Raw genomic sequence first — 20,582 nt, 5'->3', positions numbered from 1 at the left:
AAAATGGGGGTCCTGTGTTAGAGGAGGTGCCTTGATTTGAGCATGTTAAAGGGGAAGGGCTAGCAAGCCCTCATTGTAATATACCATGCTACTGAAACGGCAAGGAAACTTGCTGCCGTATGTGCCACTAGGCACTACAGGGGTCGGAACGAGCAAACAGACCGAACATGGCTGATTCCGAACCCTAAAAATGTGACATTCTTGGAAAACACACACAAAACGTTGGGGTAGCAACAGCAAGGACAACAACAACAATTCTGTTGTATTTTTGCAATAAAGGGCAATAATTAAGACAGAAAAATACATATAGGTGTTAACTGACTACTCTGTCGTGCTTAACATGCTTAGCATAACTAAGACTGCACTTACATGATTAAGGATATAATCAGTTTGAATAGGTTGCCAAGAGGTCTGTTTGCCAAGAAGACATATGCAACAGACGTGATTTTAATGCAATCTTGACCAGCTATCCGGCATTAACTGCGTAAACTCAATGCCAGTTTGTAACAGCTGTGTGTAATAATGTCTATAAGTCTTGCCAATGATTCCGCTTTACGTCAAATTGTAGACTGTAGTGTATGGGAGGTCAAGACCCAATACAGTTAATATGTCTGCAGTAAGACCTGTAACATAATCATCCTAGTAATCTTAAGACGAGAGAGAAGACCTGTAACATAATCATCCTAGTAATCTTAAGACGATTAGGTGCAGTCTTGGCAATTCCTGAGAAGTAAAATGTGATAACAGTGCTAAAGTGGATTAAAGTACAGCATGGTGCATGCATTTCTTACAGTTAATGCTGTCTTGCTCAGCTTCAACAGAATTAGTTTCTAAATTTAGATACCAAATTAGAATTTATGTCAACTACCAATTAGATTGGGATTTATGTCAACTGCTATCTTCTAAAGCTATTCCAGGCACCCAGCTCTCTATTTGTTGCAGACAGCCAGTTTTGACAAGTTTGAACTAGGGGAAAATGTAATACTACTAATTATAACTACATGTTTACAACATAACTTTCGGGACGAGGGACAGCTACTTTCAGAAACTTAATCAGTCCTCAGAATTGAATGCATTTTGCATAGCAATTTCTGTTGGAGGCTTATGTCTTCCTTCTGCTCTCTATTTGTCATAATATACATGTAATAAGCTTTGATAGGTTTGAAGTAGGGGAAAATACAATATTACTAACTACATGTTTGTAACATAGTATTCAGCACCAAGGACAGTGACTTTCAGAAACTGGGCGGTCTCCAATTTTTTTCCATCCCAATCATTGTTAAGTAGCAAATGTTGATAATTTCTGTTTTTTCAATGTTTACTTTAAGCTAACACAAATGCATTTTCATCAATTTCATGTCATGAAGTTCAGATTCTTTTGGATGAATAGAGTGAAATTTTTGTCCCAATAAGCAATTTTTTTCAAAAATCTTAAAGACAGCCTTGTTCAGCCCTACTCAGGCCTCAGAATTTAATGCATTTAGCCAAGCATTTTCGATTGGACACCAGTGAATATCCAATCATCACTTCACAATGGTACCTAATTGTCACCGAGGGAATGCACCAATTATTATTCCATGTACATACATTTGCACAACATGATTTTCCCCATCATCTCTCGTCCCCTGCACATAATCAAACGCTCTTAAAAGCTGATAGGATTAATCGTAAATCTGCTTTTAAAGTTGCTGGAAAGTGCTGAAATCTTTATGGCGTAGATTTATTTGGCACTTGCAATTCTATATAGACACTTTAACAGGGTTCAGTATATGATGGCTTAATGTATATGTCAGAGGAAGGTCAGCAAAGTGCCATGATATGTGACGTGTTAGAATATGATGCAAACATCCAGAAAAGATGTCAACATTGAGCCTTGTAACTTTATAGGTGTCAACCCTTCACCATATGTGCTTTTATGTTGGCAATTTTTGCAGTGATCTCTTCATTGCAAACTTAAAAACACAGCAAAAAGTAGTTCCATTGTGGGACTGTAGCGCTACTATTGTTTCAAACGCAAACTCCAAACCTGCATTGCATTGACAGTAATGCAAAGTATTATCATGTTTCTGTGTGTAACATTTTTATGCAATGCACATCATCTGTATTTGATTCACCCTTAAAAGTCACAAACAAAACACTGTTGAATTCTCAGTATGTAACATCATAATCTAGGCAATTCATAAGTTATAACTCAAAATGTGACAACAAAATTTGAAAGTTATACTGTTATTCACTTTATCTTCACAGTAGCAAAATTTCATGGTGTAAGGAAAATGGACGTTTTCACTGAACTTTATCTTCTTGGTGGTGGCAAGTGATTTACAGAATTCCCGAACATATGTGTGAAGGAATCATCAAAAATAACAAGTTTTTTCACGGTGATGATAAGTTCACGGTACAGAGGTGACTGCAAAAACAATGAACATAAAGTTACAGTGAAAGAAACAAGAATAATTATTACAGTAACATTCTGTATTGTATGTGTAGACAGAGAAAGAAAGAGAGGTACATGTTGTTGTACAATGCAGCTAGACTGGGAAGTCTTTCACGTTGCTGTAGGTATAAGCTGGGGCCTCATAAGGAAAGCACTTGAGACACATTTAACTCTCCACAATTCCCAAACTCCCAGATTGCACGGAATTGCTGCAACCACTAACTCCTCCTCATAAGCTGTAATACCACTTCTAAATGGAAGCCTCGGAGATTGATCTACCAAAGCACAGCCAAATTGTCGATAATATCAGGTACTTGTAGCTTTATCACAACTCTAGATGACGGAAAGGCAATAACATTGGAGGGACATAATCTCCATGTATGGTCTCTATGACGTAGGTACAGCCAGTTCAATTTGCACCAGATGTTGCCTTGATTTTCAACTAATTGGAACTCAAGTGTGTTCATCTGGCTAAGAATGATAAAAGCTTAAATCTGTAAATGGCCAAAATGGAAATAATCAACTAAGCCACATTTCTGAAAGTTCCAAGTGAATTTTCTGAGCAATATTGGGGCCATGTTTGGAAAAAGAAGAAGCATTCCCTGGTGGTAAAAAAAGTTTGTTCTTCGCATCATGTGTGCAAACCATAAAAGTACTAGGCAGTTCTGATTCAGTAATGATGGTCGTATTATGACTTACGCTTCAATATCATTTTACTTAGTGGAATACATCCGTAAACATGTCAGTAATATTACTTGATTGTGAGAGTTGCCTTTTTTTATGCACACAGATGATAATTATTAGTGAAATACTAGAGCTTTGATAGAACTTTTTTGCAACTTGTTTAGATAGATCCTATGGCCAATACATAACATATTGTTTGGGGTGTAAGATACTCAGAAATATTACCTTATTGAGATATCATCATCACTATGACTTGACTTGTTTTCAATTGAACCATCTTGGAACTGTCTTCACCTTATTAACAAATAAATTCAGAGATTTGGATGAATAGCTAGTGAATTCAAAGTTCTGGTTCAAACACTGACAAAAGACTGCTGTCTGAAATTACTGACCATTTTCAAATCTATCGAGTTGCTTGAGAAACTGTACGTTATCTTGCACAGCATGGCATGTTTTTTAAATGATATCTTCTGTTAGTGGGATGACTTTTTCTTTTTCTTACACTACCATCATAATATCATGCCCTATGCCAAGCAGACAGGAAATATCTCTAACATTGTCTACAATTTCATTTTCTTTAGCATTTCACTTTCAATTTCTCTACAATCTCACTTTTCTTAATGTATTGTCCCTGAAAGCGTGTGGAGTTTCAAAACGAGCTGCTTGTTTTTGTTCTGGTGCATCCGTTTTTTTTAAATATCCTCTGGTAGTTGGGAAATGTCTCTCTCTAATATTGCTTACAATTTCACTTTCTTTAGAATATCACTTTCAATCTCTGTACAATCTCACTTTCATGAATGAGGTCATTGATCGATGTATTGTCCCTGAAAGCGTGTGGAGTTTCAAAATGAGCTGCTTGTTTTTGTTCTGTTGCATCTCTGTTCAAAAAAATCTTCTGGTAGTCTGAAAATCTCTCCCTCTAATATTTTCTACAATTCACTTTCTTTATCATATCTCTTTCACTCTGTCTACAATCTTACTTTCATGAATGAGGTCGTTGATCATGTAGTGTCCCTGAAAGCATGCGGAATTTCAAAACGAGCTGCTGCGTAACATGTCATGTTCTGTTGCACCACAAATTCCGCAGTTCTTAAGTGGTACCAGAGCACAATGGGGTAATGTAGTATGGGTGCCAGGAGACACGCTCTAATGGAATGCGGGCAGGGATGGTGATACATAATGTTCGTGTGAAGGTAGCGCTGTGTCTACCAGCATTTGGCTGCAAGAAGTAAATTTTATGGATGACAGCTTCTGTATGTATTTATTTATCCTCTTATTTATCAAAATTGCATCAAGGCAATACAATGGCCAGCCTCTGTATACTCCTAATCTGACTGTGCAAAAAGAAGACAGCCCCCTCCCAAAAATGAAATGCCTAAATTTTCAAAATGAAGTTCATAAACATTGTAATAAGAATTTGAAGCGACAAAACATGGTATCACAGCCAACATTCTTTGGTGCGCAAAGAAGACGGGCAAAAAGATAAGATGCATGAAGTTTCAAAATAGAGACCATAGACATTATAATTGAAGAGAATCGAAGGAAGAAAACTTGGTATCACAGCCAACAAGTCTTTTATTTCTATATTCAAGAAGTGCAGAAAGTAACACTACTGTGATAGCCTATTCTAACAAATTTACCTCTACAATGACACTCAAGGCTACTTCCTTAGGACAACTTCTACAAATAGACCCAAGGAAGAGGGGAACAAAATGTATTGTTTTTTTTGGTCAAGTCAGGGGAAAATCAATAGGCACACAGATGTCATCCGTAAAATTTACTTGCTGTGGCATTAGTATGCTGTTATGGGTTCACTCCACATCTGCTCTGGGGACAGGTGTTTACCTGAAAATTCCACCACTTTTGGGCTTCTTAGTAATGCAAGGAAAGCTTTCTGTGCTGCTGAAACATAGGTCTCTGTAGACCAACTATTTCACATGGGAATTGTTCTGATGTGCTAAAGATAGAAACTGCTAAGATTAATTTCCTGCGATTTCCATACCCAAAACGGTTGCAGTTTTTGTGTTACATTAGTTTAGTAAAAAAGGGCAAACAGTTTTCAAATACAGTAGCAGTACCATGCATTCACTCTATTTTCTAGAAAACTGGCATGTTACACATTTGATAAGAAACCACATGTTTGTATATTTTTATCTCCATTTTGCAGCTCATCGCTATCGTGCGACCAAAAATAAATGCATTATTAAATTTGTATGGCCTCAAGAAAAAAATCAGTGTTGCTTCCTACGTTAGCGTGACAATAGCTTGAAAAAAATCAATAAGTTAAAAAAAGCCCATTGTTTTGAGCCAGTCCCTTTCCATCAGGCCTTGACTATGATGAAAGGCTATAAAGGAAAGGAAATCAGCCACAAAATTGACTTCCGGACCAGAAGGCCTTTACGTGTGTCCAGACCATGAATAGGCTGTTAGGGAAAAGCTATTGTCGATAGTCTGCGTCTGCTTATGGTGATCAATCTGTTTTGCAATAAAGGGAGTCGTGCTGTTTTAAATCAGAGCCTTGCATGAACTCGTAGATTTGTCAGCTTTCAGGATCATTATACACCACAACATTGGACAACGTTATAAAACTTTTAAAACAATTTCTTATGTTCGTATGGAAATCTTCAATCATGACTGAAGAGCAGCAGACTTTGACATTATCCAAACTTAAAAGGGACGAATGGTAACGGTATTGATTGGTTTATTTGGTTGCTCTTAAGTCAAACAATCATCATCTGGATGTGTAGAGAATGTTTTATGTTACATAGTTCATACAGGCTGACATTAAGCCCCCCAGCCATCCATTGGATAGCCATAGTAGATTTGATAGATGAAGGCCAAGGTTATTGCTGAAGGCATGGGGACCTTGACTCATATCTTAAGCCATATGATTGATATATTTAAATGATTTTTGCCATGACTGGGATCTAGGCTTTCAAAACAGATGATACATATATTTCTCAAACATTTTTGTGTGAGATACCATTAAAACCTGGTGACCACATTCATCATCATCATCATCATCGTTCCTCCTCTTATGAGGTGCAGCAAGAGAAGTTCGTCCTCCAGAATTTCTTGTCACTCATTGCAGAAAGGAGTTCCTGCCCTTCCAAATTAGTTTCAGTTTCTTGAGAGTTGTGATTGGTCGACCCATCCTTCTGTTTGCGTCCGGGTTCCAAAGCAGAAGCTTTCCCGATGGTTCACTACTACGTACAACGTGGCCCACGAGACTCAGCCGTTGACGTTTCACCACTGTGGTGACCACATTGAATTTAGATAACAGCAAATGTTTCAGCACCTTGGAAAGCTCCGCCTTTGAAAACTGCAGTCATGGATATTTTGGCTTTTTTTCTGCACAGAGAGTCAAATTAAAAGGGAGCCATTTTTGCAGTTGGCATCTTGCAAGCATATTGAATTTTCAAAGCTACTTTCATTTCTGAAAGCTTGTTCGCAACAGCCATTCATGCATTTCCTCATCAATGTGCTGATGATGTTTTAATGTTGCACGCATCTGTTACATTGCTGTGTAATCAAGTAAACCATCTGTTGGGTTCTTGTTTCACTCACTGATGAAAGAGAAAGATAACCATTCAGCAATATCATAATTCAATAGTATAAGTACCATATGCTTATTGGTTATCTCACATGGTATACTTTCTGAAACTCTAGTACTCTTCTGAAGACAAAGTAACAGCTTTTTTCAAACATGACTGCTCATGATTGGTTATGTTTCATAAATGTACATGAGTGTGTGTAGCATCTGGACTGAAGTGATCAGATAAGACCACAAAGCTATGTTTGTAGTAACATTTTAAGTGATTCTAAAAAAACTACATGAAAGTTGTAGCAGGCAACAAAGTCTACATATAGTTTCCTACATGTAGCTGCTGTATTTGTGCTACTGTTTCTCATTTGATATTAGTATTGAAGACACAGATGTTGGAATATTCATGGTAAAATATAGTTTTGGGTTGGGTTCGTCAAACTTGATCAAACTTTTATCCATAGCAAGACCTTTTGGATTTGATCCAAAAATGCTGTTAGGCACATGGGAAAGCTAATGCAAGAAAACGTCCTGCCATCTTCTAATGCAATACTACAGTACCACCTGTCATCACCAGACAATTTGCAATTGAAAGAGAAAATGACGCAAAATTCAATTTAGATCAAGAAGTGTGATGTGTTTAGAGCATTTTTAAAATCGATCGAACCGTATGCAATTCAAATTTTTGACTGACAAGCCCTTTCTTATCGTTGGCGACAGACTCGCCTTTCAGGAAAATTGTATTGAAGGCTGACATACCCTCCACAAGGTTGCAACTCACCAGATGGATAAGGAAAGCTTCTTACTTTTTTGACAGTAAATCCATATAAGTACTGGGCAGCTTGGTGCCCTCTTGTCTATCCAATTTTTATTGGGGGTGATTCCTATACTGCCTCCCTATCTCATTTCAATGTGCTTTGCATGGTAGAACAGTGAAACCTGTACATGTTGATGAAATGACCATCTGGCCAATATGAACACGTTTTTGTTGGTCCATATAATTGTTCCCATTGACACAAGCATTAAGAATCCTGTCTATAGCGACCACCTGTCCACAAAGGCCAGATTTTATTATTCCTCAGTGTGGTCTTCTTGGGCAGTTTTTTAGTACCATGTACTTGGAATTTTTAGACATCCAGTAGTTTTCCCATCCACTCAATCAATGGTAATTAAGCTTACAAGTTTGAGTTATTCCAGGCGACTGAAGTTGTGTGGGGAGGTGCCTCACTACAGTAAGATATCAAACAGCCAGTGTTTCATTGCCTTGTGTGTTAAAATACCCAATAATCAGAGTATACTATGACCTAGGTTGTATGTGTGTGTGTTCGGGAGGGGGTATCACTACAATAAGAGATCAAAACATTCTAAACCTGTATCTCAGGGTTGCCGTGTGTTTTAAAAGACCCAATAATCAGAGTATACTATGACCTTAGAAGGTCATGCCCACAGGCACTAGTTACGACTCTCAGCTCTCAAAGCTGTTGAGTATCGATTTGGTGAATCCCAAAGGAACTTTAGATTGGCGAGTCGATTCATTCCACCCATATCTTAAACTCTCTGTCCACATCTGTCTTAGCCTGAAGACAATCCAACAGAAATTGAATACAGCTTACAATTCTAGAAGCTGTGGTCATACCAGTCAATAGAATTTAAAGCCTGTTCAGATATTTCATATTAAGTAGATATCTAGATCAGCCTCAAATTTTTCGGTTAACAAGGTATCATTTTAGAAGAAATCATAATGCCTATTTATTTATTTATTAATCATGGCTAAATGATGGGTAGATGCGTACTCTCTTTAGCTCTGCACATGTAGGGTTGATTTCCAAGAGAGCCCAGGATAGGTAAACAAAACACAAACGTAGGAGATTATATATAATGAATGAATGTATGAATGGTTTATTATTAACAAATGTTCATTGCTTGGCTTTGCTAGCAAAGATTTTCAGGGGTTGAGTCCACAAATAACAAATATTACATGGCAGCTAAATATAGAATTGCATACACTGTATAACATCTCATAAAACACAAGTAAAATACTACTGTCGTCTTTGACATACATTATAAAAATCTCAATAACGCTTACAATTTTTTGTGTAGTACAGATTGAGCTTGACTTTGAAGAAAACTTTGTGCAGAAACCAGATTTTAAAACGGAACTTAAAGAAAACTAGCCTGTTTCTTCTGTAACTATTTGTTGTTATGTAAGCAAACTAAATAAAGCATTGGTGAGTTCTTCTTAAAGTCCCTTATTCTGTTTTCAAGTCAAGATTCCCCAAAACAAAGTCAGCATGTTTTCGTACTTGGATCTCATTGCCTATTCTGGAAGTGACTCTAGCTGAAACACAATGCTGAAATCCCTATGGATTTTTTCCTTTTATTCAGGCAGATGCTAAACCTTTTCATGGTGAAACTCAAGTTGACAGGCTGTGAATGGACCAGAGGCCTGTCTGCCTCTTGCAGACGTAATGCACAATGGCCCATTAGTATAAGTTCCTGAATGATATAATCCAGAACATAAATCTAGATACAGGAATTTCTCGATATACCGTAAATGCAGAAATATTTGCAGTAGTTTTATGACTTGGTTTAACTCTTTACTGCAAACTTAAAGCAACTGCGAAAAGCCGTTCTGTTGTGTGAATTTACCGCTTCTTTTGTTTCAAATGTGAACTCAAAACAACCGCAAACACTCCATTTTCTCCCTACCACAAAATTAGATCCCTGAGCTGCAAACATTTCTGCATTTACAGTACTCTAATGACTGCCATTTTCTGTAACTCTGTCAGCCCAGTTTTTGTTCAGAGGACTTTGTAGTAGGTTATGAGAAGACATGTAATTAGTTAAAGAAAAGATTAAAAGAGTTGCTCAGTTAAAATCTTAAGATATGTGAACCATGACAATCATTATTTTGCTTTACATCTCAGTCTTCTACAGTGAAATAAGCAACAAAGTTGTTTTGCTTTGTACCTTACTTGTATTTTGAAGCTTTACAAGTGACTTTATTTGTTGATAAGCTGACACTAGTAAACTTTATTCCAGTAAACTTTGTTCCTTGTAAAATGTTATTGAAATGCAGCCAAAGTGGGAGGATAGCAACGAAGTCATTGATAAATATAACACACTTCTATCCTCTTAGGTCACACCATTTTAATTTTTTGGTTAACAGAATTTTTTTTAAAATATGCTAGATTGGAAAATCAACAGGAAAACAGAATCTCAGAGGAAAGTTTGTAGTTTGGTGCACACAATTTCAGGGAGTGAACTGGGTCAGATGTAAGTTTTTACCCAAGCCTTCTGTTTTCATAATTTTGTTTTTGCTAAAATTTAAAAAAATCTGTTGACCAAGAAATTAAATTGGTGTGGCCTTATGTCTCACAGCTGTACATTACTTCCAGGGCCCATTACATTTGTATATCAGTAAAATTAAATGTTCCTTTCCATTCCTTTATAACATTGCCTTTGATCTCTTCTTGTCTTAAATTATGACAACAATCATAGTAATAAGATCAAATTATAGATACATGTACCTCTGTAGCATTGATTATTTCACATACCAAGAAAGCAAGATTCCTTCTTCATTACCAGAGTTTAACAACCTATAGCAGACAGACGAAAGTAAAAGTCAGCTAACTCTTGAGTTAGATTGATTTTATGGTACTAGCAGCCAAATTTGGTATTGCTTGTTCTGCATACTAATAACCAGTTGTTCATTCATACTGTATGTACGGACAGAATGACTGTACACTGTCTAGTACAACCGTAAATCTTGAAATGTTTGAAGTTTTATTTCTGCGTTTTTCACAATGACCTCTGACTGCAGAACTATAACTGTACACTGTCTAGTACTGTGATTCTTTAAATATTTGCAGTGGTTTATTTCTGTGGTTTTTACAGTGATCTCTATTTGCAAAATCATAACACCACAAATATGTTTTTTGTACATCTACTGTACTACAATATTGTTTCAATCGCCAACTTTGAACACCAGGAAAAAAATATTTTCCCTACTTCTGTGAAATAAAACCGCTGCAAACTAACTGCCTTTACTGCAGTTTTGGAAGTGGTAACAGTGCTTTGTAAATCTGTACTGATCATCAAGGGAATTCATTAGGATATGCAACTAAGTGCACCATCCATATAATATGCCAGCACACATACACTGAAGACCAACTTAGCCCAAAGTCAGGTCCGCTCCCTCGAGAGGACCTGACATTTAGAGGGCCCAGTCTTTTATCACGGAGAGAAGATTCTGAACGTTTGCAACAGTTTGGCAATGAAGACGGAATTATGTACAATACAGAGATCAAAGCTGACGGTGGATTTTCGAAGAAACGTCCTCTTGGGAAATATTGATGCTTTTATTAGAAGAGGCCCAGTTCATTATTAATTGATAGAATGTAGGATAGCCAAGTATTGTTTTTTTCCTTTGCTTTTGTTTTAAAGTCTAGATCTTCTGTGAATGCTTACTAAACCAATACATAGTAGTACATACACACACACACACACACACACACACACACACACACACATGCGCGCGCGCGCACACACACATGTATTACTCACACACAAGGTATGAATGTCTGCAAAGTACAAATGAGCCAGATGTTACTCTCTTAAGTTTTCATCTGAACTTGACTGTGATACTCATGATACATGTACTTGATTTAGACTTGAATAGGATTGCTTGTAGTTTTGAAGTTTTATATCATCATGATATATCAGATACCAAAATGTTACCCTTTCTAAGAATTTTTCCAATACTGAAGCCTTACATGTACTCCTTCTTAGAGTTTCTCCAATACTGAAGCCTTTTTTCTTCCAAGAATGCCTTTTAAAAATACCAAGGCATTTTGAGCCTTCCAAGGTTTCTCCAGTACCAAAATATTTTTCTTTCAAAGATGCAGTACTGATTGAAATGTTTTTGCTGCTCTTCCCCTGGCAGATATGTATCATTATCATCGTTCCTCAATTCTTTTTCGTAGAGTTTCTCCAACACTGAATCCTTCTTTCTTCCAAGATTTCTCCAATGCTGAAACCTTTTTCCTTCTAAGACTGTCTTAAATACCAAGACAATGTTTCTCCCATAGTGTTTTTGCTTCGAAAATTTCTCTAATGAGTGTTTTTGCTGTTCTTTCCTGTGCAGATATGTATCACAATCATCGAAGCCCGCCAGCTGGCTGGGCTGAACATGGACCCAGTGGTGTCTGTACAGATTGGTGAGGAGAGAAAGTTCACCAGTCAGAAGGAGTCCACCAACTGTCCATACTACAATGAGGTAAAACTGTCTGTTTGTCTGTCTGTTTGTTTGTTTGAGACTTTACCTATTCATAATAAAAGTCAAATCAGCCTGGTGAGGAGAGAAAGTTTACCAGTCAGAAGAAGCCCACCAACTGTCCATACTACACTGAGGACACCTACTAACATAATTCCACCAGGGTACATAATTCCACCACCCTGAAAACAGTCTTCGCTGTCATTTTCCCAAGAACTACCAATGATGTCCACCACCCTGAAAAGATACAACCAAATAGATCTCCAACCCAACGTCCCCCAGTATAACACACTCCTGTATAAGTAAACTGCATTCCTAAGGGCTGCTGCACTAGAGATCTCTCAAACTCACAGTTTTTCAAAGTGACTGTTCTACATGTACATGTATGTATAGGCTGGCAGATAAATTTTAATGGAGGTTGAATCTTGTATGTTTGTTTGTTTCAGCCTTTATCTATTCTCTAAATAACTCAAATAGGCCTGGTGGCTGCTTATCATTGAGGTCATGAGAGAAGAGGTACATGTAAGGATCAGACAAAATATAACAAATATACAGATTACATGAAGCCCTAATGAATTCATAAAGATGTACATGTAATAAATACATCAGATCTTTATAAGAATCCTTTAAGAGCTACTAATTTTGCAGCAGTGTCTGGCAATCCTTCATTTGTCATTATAGGTTGCAGAAAGAAATTGAAGGTGCTTCTCTGTAAATCACTCTTGTGAGAGTTAGAAAAGGTGATGATGCCTTTATCAAAAGTGTAAAGAAATCGGCTAATGTAATAAAGTCATATAAGTTCTCTCAGAAGTTGACATAACGAAGAACTGCAATGACTTTAATGAATACAAATTTCTTGCAGCTTTCAGTGTGTGAAGTAAAAGATGATAATATAAAGATTCTCTCTGGAAGATGATCTAAAAGATGATCTAAGAATAACACGAACTGTCTTTTGAAATTATTTTGATCTTAATTTTTAATGGCAAAGTAGGCAGTTAAGGTTTTTTTATCAATTGTTCTGCTTATCAGTAAAATTACTGTTATTGAAATTCCCTGACAAACTGATGACATTACTACAAGTGTGTGATGATCTGTTGATATGAAATGATGATATAGCAAACCATTAAAATCACTAACACAGGTGTGAAGCCATGCATTATACACAATGCTTCCAGGCACAATGCTCCCAAAGGATTGCTTGTATTGACGTCATAGGGTAACTGAAAAGCTTCTGCCCTGGAGCTAAAAGACAGTGATATCATATCTTACACTTTGGAGGAACGCTGACATGAACTTTGATATTTGAATGTCCTATGTGTGCGATTTGTCACATGAACTGATTCAGAAGTGATATTTCATGGGTACATACAATAATAGAAGACACAGCTTTCTTATTCTAACTAAGTGGTAAGGGACATGTTCTTGGATTAACTTTGTCCTATGTGTGCAATTTGTCACTTGAACTGATTCAGAAGCAATATTACACAGGTGCGTACAACAATGGAAGAAGCGCCTTTCTTGTCCTAACAAATTAAACTTTCTTATCCTAACCAATTCTTAAGAGATGTTTTTCTGATGAAAATGTAACATTAATTTAGTTTAGTCTAATATTTTGTACCACACTAGTGCAACATGGTAACAAAAGCGTTTTTGTTTCTGATAAACCTAAAGTAAATGTCATTCAACAAGAATGGTAAACTGATAGAATTCTGACAAATTTCGGCTGTCATTTTTTAAGCATCCCTTCTAATTCCATAAGGCTTTGGAAAATGTTGTGTTCCCGACTGACCCTAGCAAATACCTGTCAACACAAGCCTTTTCTTAGACCAACCACTGCAAAAAGACATAAAATCTCCAATCTAACATCTGAGTAATAAAATTCAAAACGGACTTCCTATTAACAGAATAAAGCTTTGAACAGTTGATAAAGAAAGCGTAACAAACATTGTACAATGTATATCTGTATAACTACAAGGTGAAAATACCAGTTTCCTGATACATTGCATTTTTACATTGTTAAACTTTATTTGTTGGATTGGCTGAAATGTGAAGAGAAAAATGAAAATCCCTACCTACTATCCCTAATTCTTTCAGGACCGTAATAGGAAACATATTATAACTATAAATAAAGGAGGCCATATTTCAGCTGGTTTCTTGAGTGAAGCCTGTTAAGTAGTTTTCAATGCATCACATAAAAAAATGTAACATAACTCCAGTTTAGTCTTAAGCCTTTGTACCTCACTGGTGCAACATGGTAAGAAATTTGATTTATTTCTCAGTAACTTGATAAACCTGAAGTCAATGATATTCAACAAGAATGGTAAGCTTATGGCATTCTTACAAATTCTGGCTGCCTTTTATTATACATCACTTCTAATTCTGTATACCAGCCTAAACCAGCCCTTATTCTTTCAGGACCATGATAGGAAACACAACATAAAACTATAAATAAAGGAGGCCATATTTCAGCTGGTTTCTTGAGTGAAGCCTGTAAAGTAGTTTTTAATGCATCACACAGAAAAATGTAACATTGATCTAGTTTAGTCTTAATCCTTTGTACCTCACTGGTGCAACATGGCAAGAAATGTGTTTTATTTCTCAGTAACTTGATAAACCTGAAGTAAATGACATTCAACAAGAATGGTAAACCTATGGCATTCTTACAAATTCTGGCTGCCTTTTAGTATACATCACTTCTAATTCTGTACCAGCCTAAACCAGCCCTCATTCTTTCAGGACCTTAATAGGAAACATAACATATAACTATGAATAAAGAAGGCCATATTTCAGTAGGTTTCTTGAGTGAAGCCTGTAAAGTAATTTTTAAAGCATCACATAGAAAAATGTAAGATGAATCGAGTTTAGTCTTAATCCTTTGTACCTTACCTCACTTGTGCAACATGGCAAGAATTTTGCTTTGCTTCTCAGTAACTTGACAAACCTGAAGTAAATGACATTCAAAAAGAATGGTAAACCTATGACATTCTTACAAATTCTGGCTGCCTTTTTTATACATCACTTCTAATTCTGTATACCAGCCTAAACCAGCCCTAATTCTTTCAGGACCTTAATAGAAAACACAACATATACATGTAACTATAAATAAAGGAGGCCATATTTCAGCTGGTTTCTTGAGTGAAGCCTGTAAAGTAATTTTTAAAGCATCACATAGAAAAATGTAAGATGGATCGATTTTAGTCTTAATCCTTTGTACCTTACCTCACTTGTGCAACATGGCAAGAAATGTGTTTTATTTCTCAGTAACTTGATAAACCTGAAGTAAAATGACATTCAAAAAGAATTGTAAACTTATGGCATTCTTACAAATTCTGGCTGCCTTTTAGTATACATCACTTCTAATTCTGTACCAGCCTAAACCAGCCCTAATTCTTTCAGGACTGTAATAGGAAACACAACATATAACTATAAATAAAGGAGGCCATATTTCAGCTGGTTTCTTGAGTGAAGCCTGTAAAGTAGTTTTTAATACATCACATTAAAAAATATAACATTAATCGAGCTTGGTCTTAATCTTTTGTACCTCACTTGTGCAACATGGCAAGAATTTTGCTTTGTTTCTCAGTAACTTGACAAACCTGAAGTAAATGACAGTCAAAAAGAATGGTAAACCTATGACATTCTTACAAATTCTGGCTGCCTTTTTTTATACATCACTTCTAATTCTGTACCAGCCTAAACCAGCCCTCATTCTTTCAGGACTGTAATGGGAAACACAACATATAACTAGAACTAAAGCAGGCCATATTTCAGTAGGTCTCTTGAGTGAAGCCTGTAAAGTAGTTTTTATTAATGCATCACATTAAAAAAATGTAACATTAACCGAGTTTAGTCTTAATCCTTTGTACCTCACTGGTGCAACATGGCAAGAATTTTGCTTTGTTTCTCAGTAACTTGATAAACCTGAAGTAAATGACATCAAAAAGAATGGTAAACCTATGACATTCTTACAAATTCTGGCTGCCTTTTTTTATACATCGCTTCTAATTCTGTACCAGCCTAAACCAGCCCTAATTCTTTCAGGACCGTAGGAAACACAACATATAACTATAAATAAAGGAGGCCATATTTCAGCTGGTTTCTTGAGTGAAGCCTGTAAAGTTATTTATTACACGATCACCTGCGGGCTGGACTGGTAATGTAATCTTTGCGTCATGGGGGGGGTCTACATTGATTTTTCAAGAAACCGATCGATATCAGGCGCTCGTGCCTGCGTCATGGCGTCTCTAGGGGGGATGATCTGTCTTGAAGAGATTTATAAAGCACATTGGAAGACATCGACTTTCAAATTAGGTTTCGGAGTTCTCAGAAAGGGGTAAACCTGGGAGTGGAGTCGGTGCTTTTAGTTTAAGTGTGAATGGATTGGGAGTACAAGGACAGTGATGTTGCCATTCTTTATGAAGATTGGTGGAATATTTTACCCTTCTCCCTGCTGCCTAACCCTATTACTAATACAAATTTTGTGGCAAACGGCTACCATAGCATTTTGAAGGTTAAGAAAAGCAATCACATTAACTTACCATTCTATTGAACCATATGAAATTGTCTTCACTTCATTAACATGTCTATTCAGAGTTTTGGTATAAAACCTGGTTCTACCAGATCTTTCTTTAGTCACTGACGAAAGATAGCAGATGCTGTCTGACTTTTTTTCAAAATTTTATCCAGTTTCTTGAGTAACTATTTTTGGCGAATCATATTAATGATTGAATCTTTGATTAAGGGCTAGTTTTATACGTTTAATTTGTGGTAATAGAAAGTTAGATTTGGAAGATGAATGTACAAAAAGTAATTGAATTACACATAAACCAATTTTGTTGTTTGCATATTAACAGTTACTATTTAAAGTTGTTGAAAATGACCACTTACTCAAAACAGTGACAGGTTGTACTGTCAAACCAACCTACTCTGCACCTTGAAAGCAGATGTAGCTATTTTCTATGGGCCATTTGTCATAAATAGTAATCATAAGACATCATTCAAGATCAGAATGGATTAAGGTTACCATTAAGATGGAATTTCCCAAATCTAGGATCAATCCAAGAATAATCGATGACACATCCAAATAGTTCTACACAGGATGAAGAGATATGGAGCTATTCAAAGAAATAGTCACTTGTATCAGTCAAAGTTTTACTTGACTATCAGTCAAGGTTTTACTTGACTAACAAGAAGGTTTTACTTAGAAAACTTACTTCGCGCTTTACATGTATATTGCTGTTGAATAAAGCACAGGGTTGAAAGATAAACTGGCCCCTTTCACAAAGGTCAGAAGGTGCTTTATGACCTTTGTCCTGGTCTTATATTGCGAATGACCCATCATTTAACCCCAATCAACATCCAATAAAAGCTGGAATTCGCCCTTTTAACTGAGCAATGCCTTAGTTGATGTCCGTGGTTCTGAAATAAAAGCTGCTGCAGATTTCTTACAGACAGACTTTCCGATTGTTACATCTATCCCAGATCTTCTGATTTAGCAGTAATTTTTCTTATGGTTTTCTGCAAGTAAAACTACATGTAGTCTGAAAATAAGTCTTGGTATTTGTTTTTTATTTAAACTCTCCATCTAGTAAAATCAACCTTTGATAGAATCAACTAAATGAGGTATACAACTATTTTATTTGAATTACTGATAGCAAACCTAACAAAGAGAACTGAGATAAAAATGTCACAGAAAGACATCAGATCTCTGAATTGTTATATGCATGTTTATACATCTTGTCTGTTTTTTCACCACCATGTATCCAAATGAGCGCTATTGTCAGTGGTTCCTTAGAATCAAGGCAACACAGTTCAGTTGTTTATTGTATTGTACTGTATTTCTGCTAGTTGTTTTGAAAATAAAATTGAATTGAATTGTGCAATTATTAATCAGAAATGTTTCCATCTCTCCCCTGCAGTACTTCGTTTTTGACTTCCACATGTCTCCAGACATGTTGTTTGACAAGATCATCACCTTGTCCGTGCTACACTCCCGCAACCTGCTGCGCTCCGGCACCATGGTCGGGTCCTTCAAACTGGACGTGGGCACGGTCTACGATGCCCCCGGTAGGTGCCTCTACTTTCTACCGCAAAAATCATATGTATAACACCATAAATGTGTTCTAGCACCTTGGTCTAGTTGTTCATCAAACTGGACATGGGCACAGGTGCCACTACACTACTAGAGTGTCGTACCGGTACTGCAAAAATCAATTTGGTACAGTTCTAAACTTTGTCTACCAGAACATCAATGTACTGGTACTGCACCTGAATAGACTTACACTAAATCATCTATACCTGGTGTTATGTTCAGGTATGCAGCCCTACTCTACACTTCAACTATGTACATGGGAATAGATCTCATGTCATCGTTGACTTCAACTGTTTTTTAAGTGTGTTCACGATTCTAGAATGATTATGTTGATTAAGAGCTGAAACCATAAAATGTAATGTGTTTGGGCACCATGTTTGGGTTGTTCAAACTGGACGTCGGTACAGTCTACGATGCCCCCGGTAGGTTTTTTGTTTGTTTGTTTGAACCTTTAAGGTACCTTTTTACTCAACACTGGACGTGGGAATAAACCTCTTCTCATCATTGATATCAACTGTTTTTTAAGTGTGTTTCAGTACATTTACTGCAAAAATCATTTTGGTGCAGGTCTAAAATGCTTGAACATCAATGTCACGGTACTGTTCCTGAATAGACTTACACTCGAGTAGAGTACCTAACTTTTTCACTTATTTTCCTACTCACTCACTCACTCACTCACTCACTCACGCACTCACTCACTCACTCACTCACTCACTCACTCACTCACTCACTCACTCACTCACTCACTCACTCACTCACTCACTCACTCACTCACTCACTCACTCACTCACTCACTCACTCTGTTGAGCTTGCTCAAAGTCATGTCGTAACCAGTTGTCACCATAACACTCCAGTTGTCACCATAACACTCTAATAACACATTAATATATGTCATATGTGGCCTCCCACGGTTTTTTATTCCTACCACAAAGAGGAAAATTAGAAAATATTACCACTATGCCATAGAATATGAGAAAAAGTTATTACTCTCCTACAATGAATTGTGTTATGAAGAGTTGGAGAATATCTCATTCAGATATATACAACCCAAAGCTTTTTCCTGTGGTGGTTTTGCTGTCAACTTCAACAAGAGTTTTTATGGACTTTTTCTAATGGCAAAAGAAAGATGTCAGAAGTAATCTGCTATCCTGTCCTAGATCAAAAGCATTCAATAAAAATCACCTTATGAACTTATCAGCACTGTCTTAGGTCATAACTCAGAAAAATGTGAATGCCCCAAATCTTTCGTATCTCATTGATACAGCGGTAGCACAGTTGGAATGGGTGTCCTGAGGCCCATTGACCCAATTGTTTCTGCCATAATCAGTGAATAAAACTTCTTTCACTGAATCCTTGTTTACTTTGTTCCTAACAATTCATGATGTCCGAAGTTAATAAATCTTGTACCCTAACCATTGAGAGGTGAAGAGTAAAGCCCAGGGGTTCCTAAGCATTTGCACAAATTCTATATAGAATTCATACGTTTTTGCATAGTGATTTGTGCATTTTTTTAAAAATTTGTCCAAATTTCATAGAATTTGTGTGAATGCTTAGGGACCCCTGAAGCCATAGCTGAGTTGAAAGGCTTGTATATTGTATATGTCCCTATTCCTAACCAGGTTAGATCAATATTCTGGGATGTTGCTATGAATTTGTTTCCTCAATTTTACACTATAATGACCCCATTATTCCTGTCAAAAGAACCTGGATTTCCTTGATCGATTATCACCTCTCCTCCTTCTCGGCAAAGTGTAGGTATCTGCATCCTGTCTTTTGGCTACGCTTAGATGTGGCTCTTTAAGAAACTTTGTGCATTGTGGTCTTAATTATTCATTCCTTGAAGTTAAAGAGTTAAGTTTTGTTTCAAGAGTATGTCAAACAATTGCAGACAATGAAAGATTTACACCATTTTTGTAAGGCACCCTTTTCACAAGATGATGATTGCTGGGTGACCATACAGCAACCAAAATCTAATTTCTGCGACCCTCGATTTCATACTTGGAATATGATGCAAGATGTATGAAGACAACAAAACACACAAAATGTACAAAAAGATTTTTTCTTTATCTATGAAATTCATTGAGTGATCTGCCTTTGGTCGCTCAGTGGTCACTCAGGGATTGCAGCCTATTGCTAAAAGAGGGTGTAGTATCTTCTATATGTATGAATTCAAAGCCAATGTTTCCTGAAAACTCCCAGATCACCAGTTCTACCACAAGTGGGCCCTGCTGACGGATCCGGAGGATGTGATGGGCGGCTCTAACCGCTGAGTGACATTGAGCGACCAAAAATTTGACAGACCGCTCAATGAATTCCATAATAAACAATTTTTTTAACATTTTGCCTCTGAATATATGTATAAATTCAAAGCAAAGTTTTCCTGACAAATCCCAGATCACCAGTTCCACCACAAGTGGGCCCTGCTGACTGGGAAACCCAGTGTCTGAAGGAAACATAGTTACATGTTCTTCAGTTTACAAACTTGGTCCAAACTTTGTGCTCAGAATTGTAAATGTATGAATTCATAGAAAATGTTTTGTAACAACTCCTAGAT

The 20,582-nt window shown here is 36.8% G+C and overlaps 1 protein-coding gene across 10 annotated transcripts in view; it reads left to right on the top strand.

Annotated features, from left to right (window-relative positions):
* Positions 1-20,582, top strand: part of LOC136427239 (otoferlin-like) — a 216,536-nt gene that overhangs the window by 138,633 nt on the left and 57,321 nt on the right. For all 10 annotated transcript variants that reach the window (XM_066416028.1, XM_066416032.1, XM_066416031.1 and 7 more), the window contains 2 exons: positions 11,809-11,940; positions 17,856-18,003. In XM_066416028.1, coding sequence (XP_066272125.1) covers positions 11,809-11,940; positions 17,856-18,003 — 280 coding nt within the window. The remainder of the gene's footprint in view (positions 1-11,808; positions 11,941-17,855; positions 18,004-20,582) is intronic.

Source organism: Branchiostoma lanceolatum, chromosome 2 (assembly GCF_035083965.1).
Source record: "Branchiostoma lanceolatum isolate klBraLanc5 chromosome 2, klBraLanc5.hap2, whole genome shotgun sequence".
Lineage (NCBI taxonomy): Eukaryota > Metazoa > Chordata > Leptocardii > Amphioxiformes > Branchiostomatidae > Branchiostoma > Branchiostoma lanceolatum.
The sequence above is the reverse complement of the archived record's forward strand: the minus strand, read 5'-3'. Positions and strand labels throughout refer to the sequence as shown.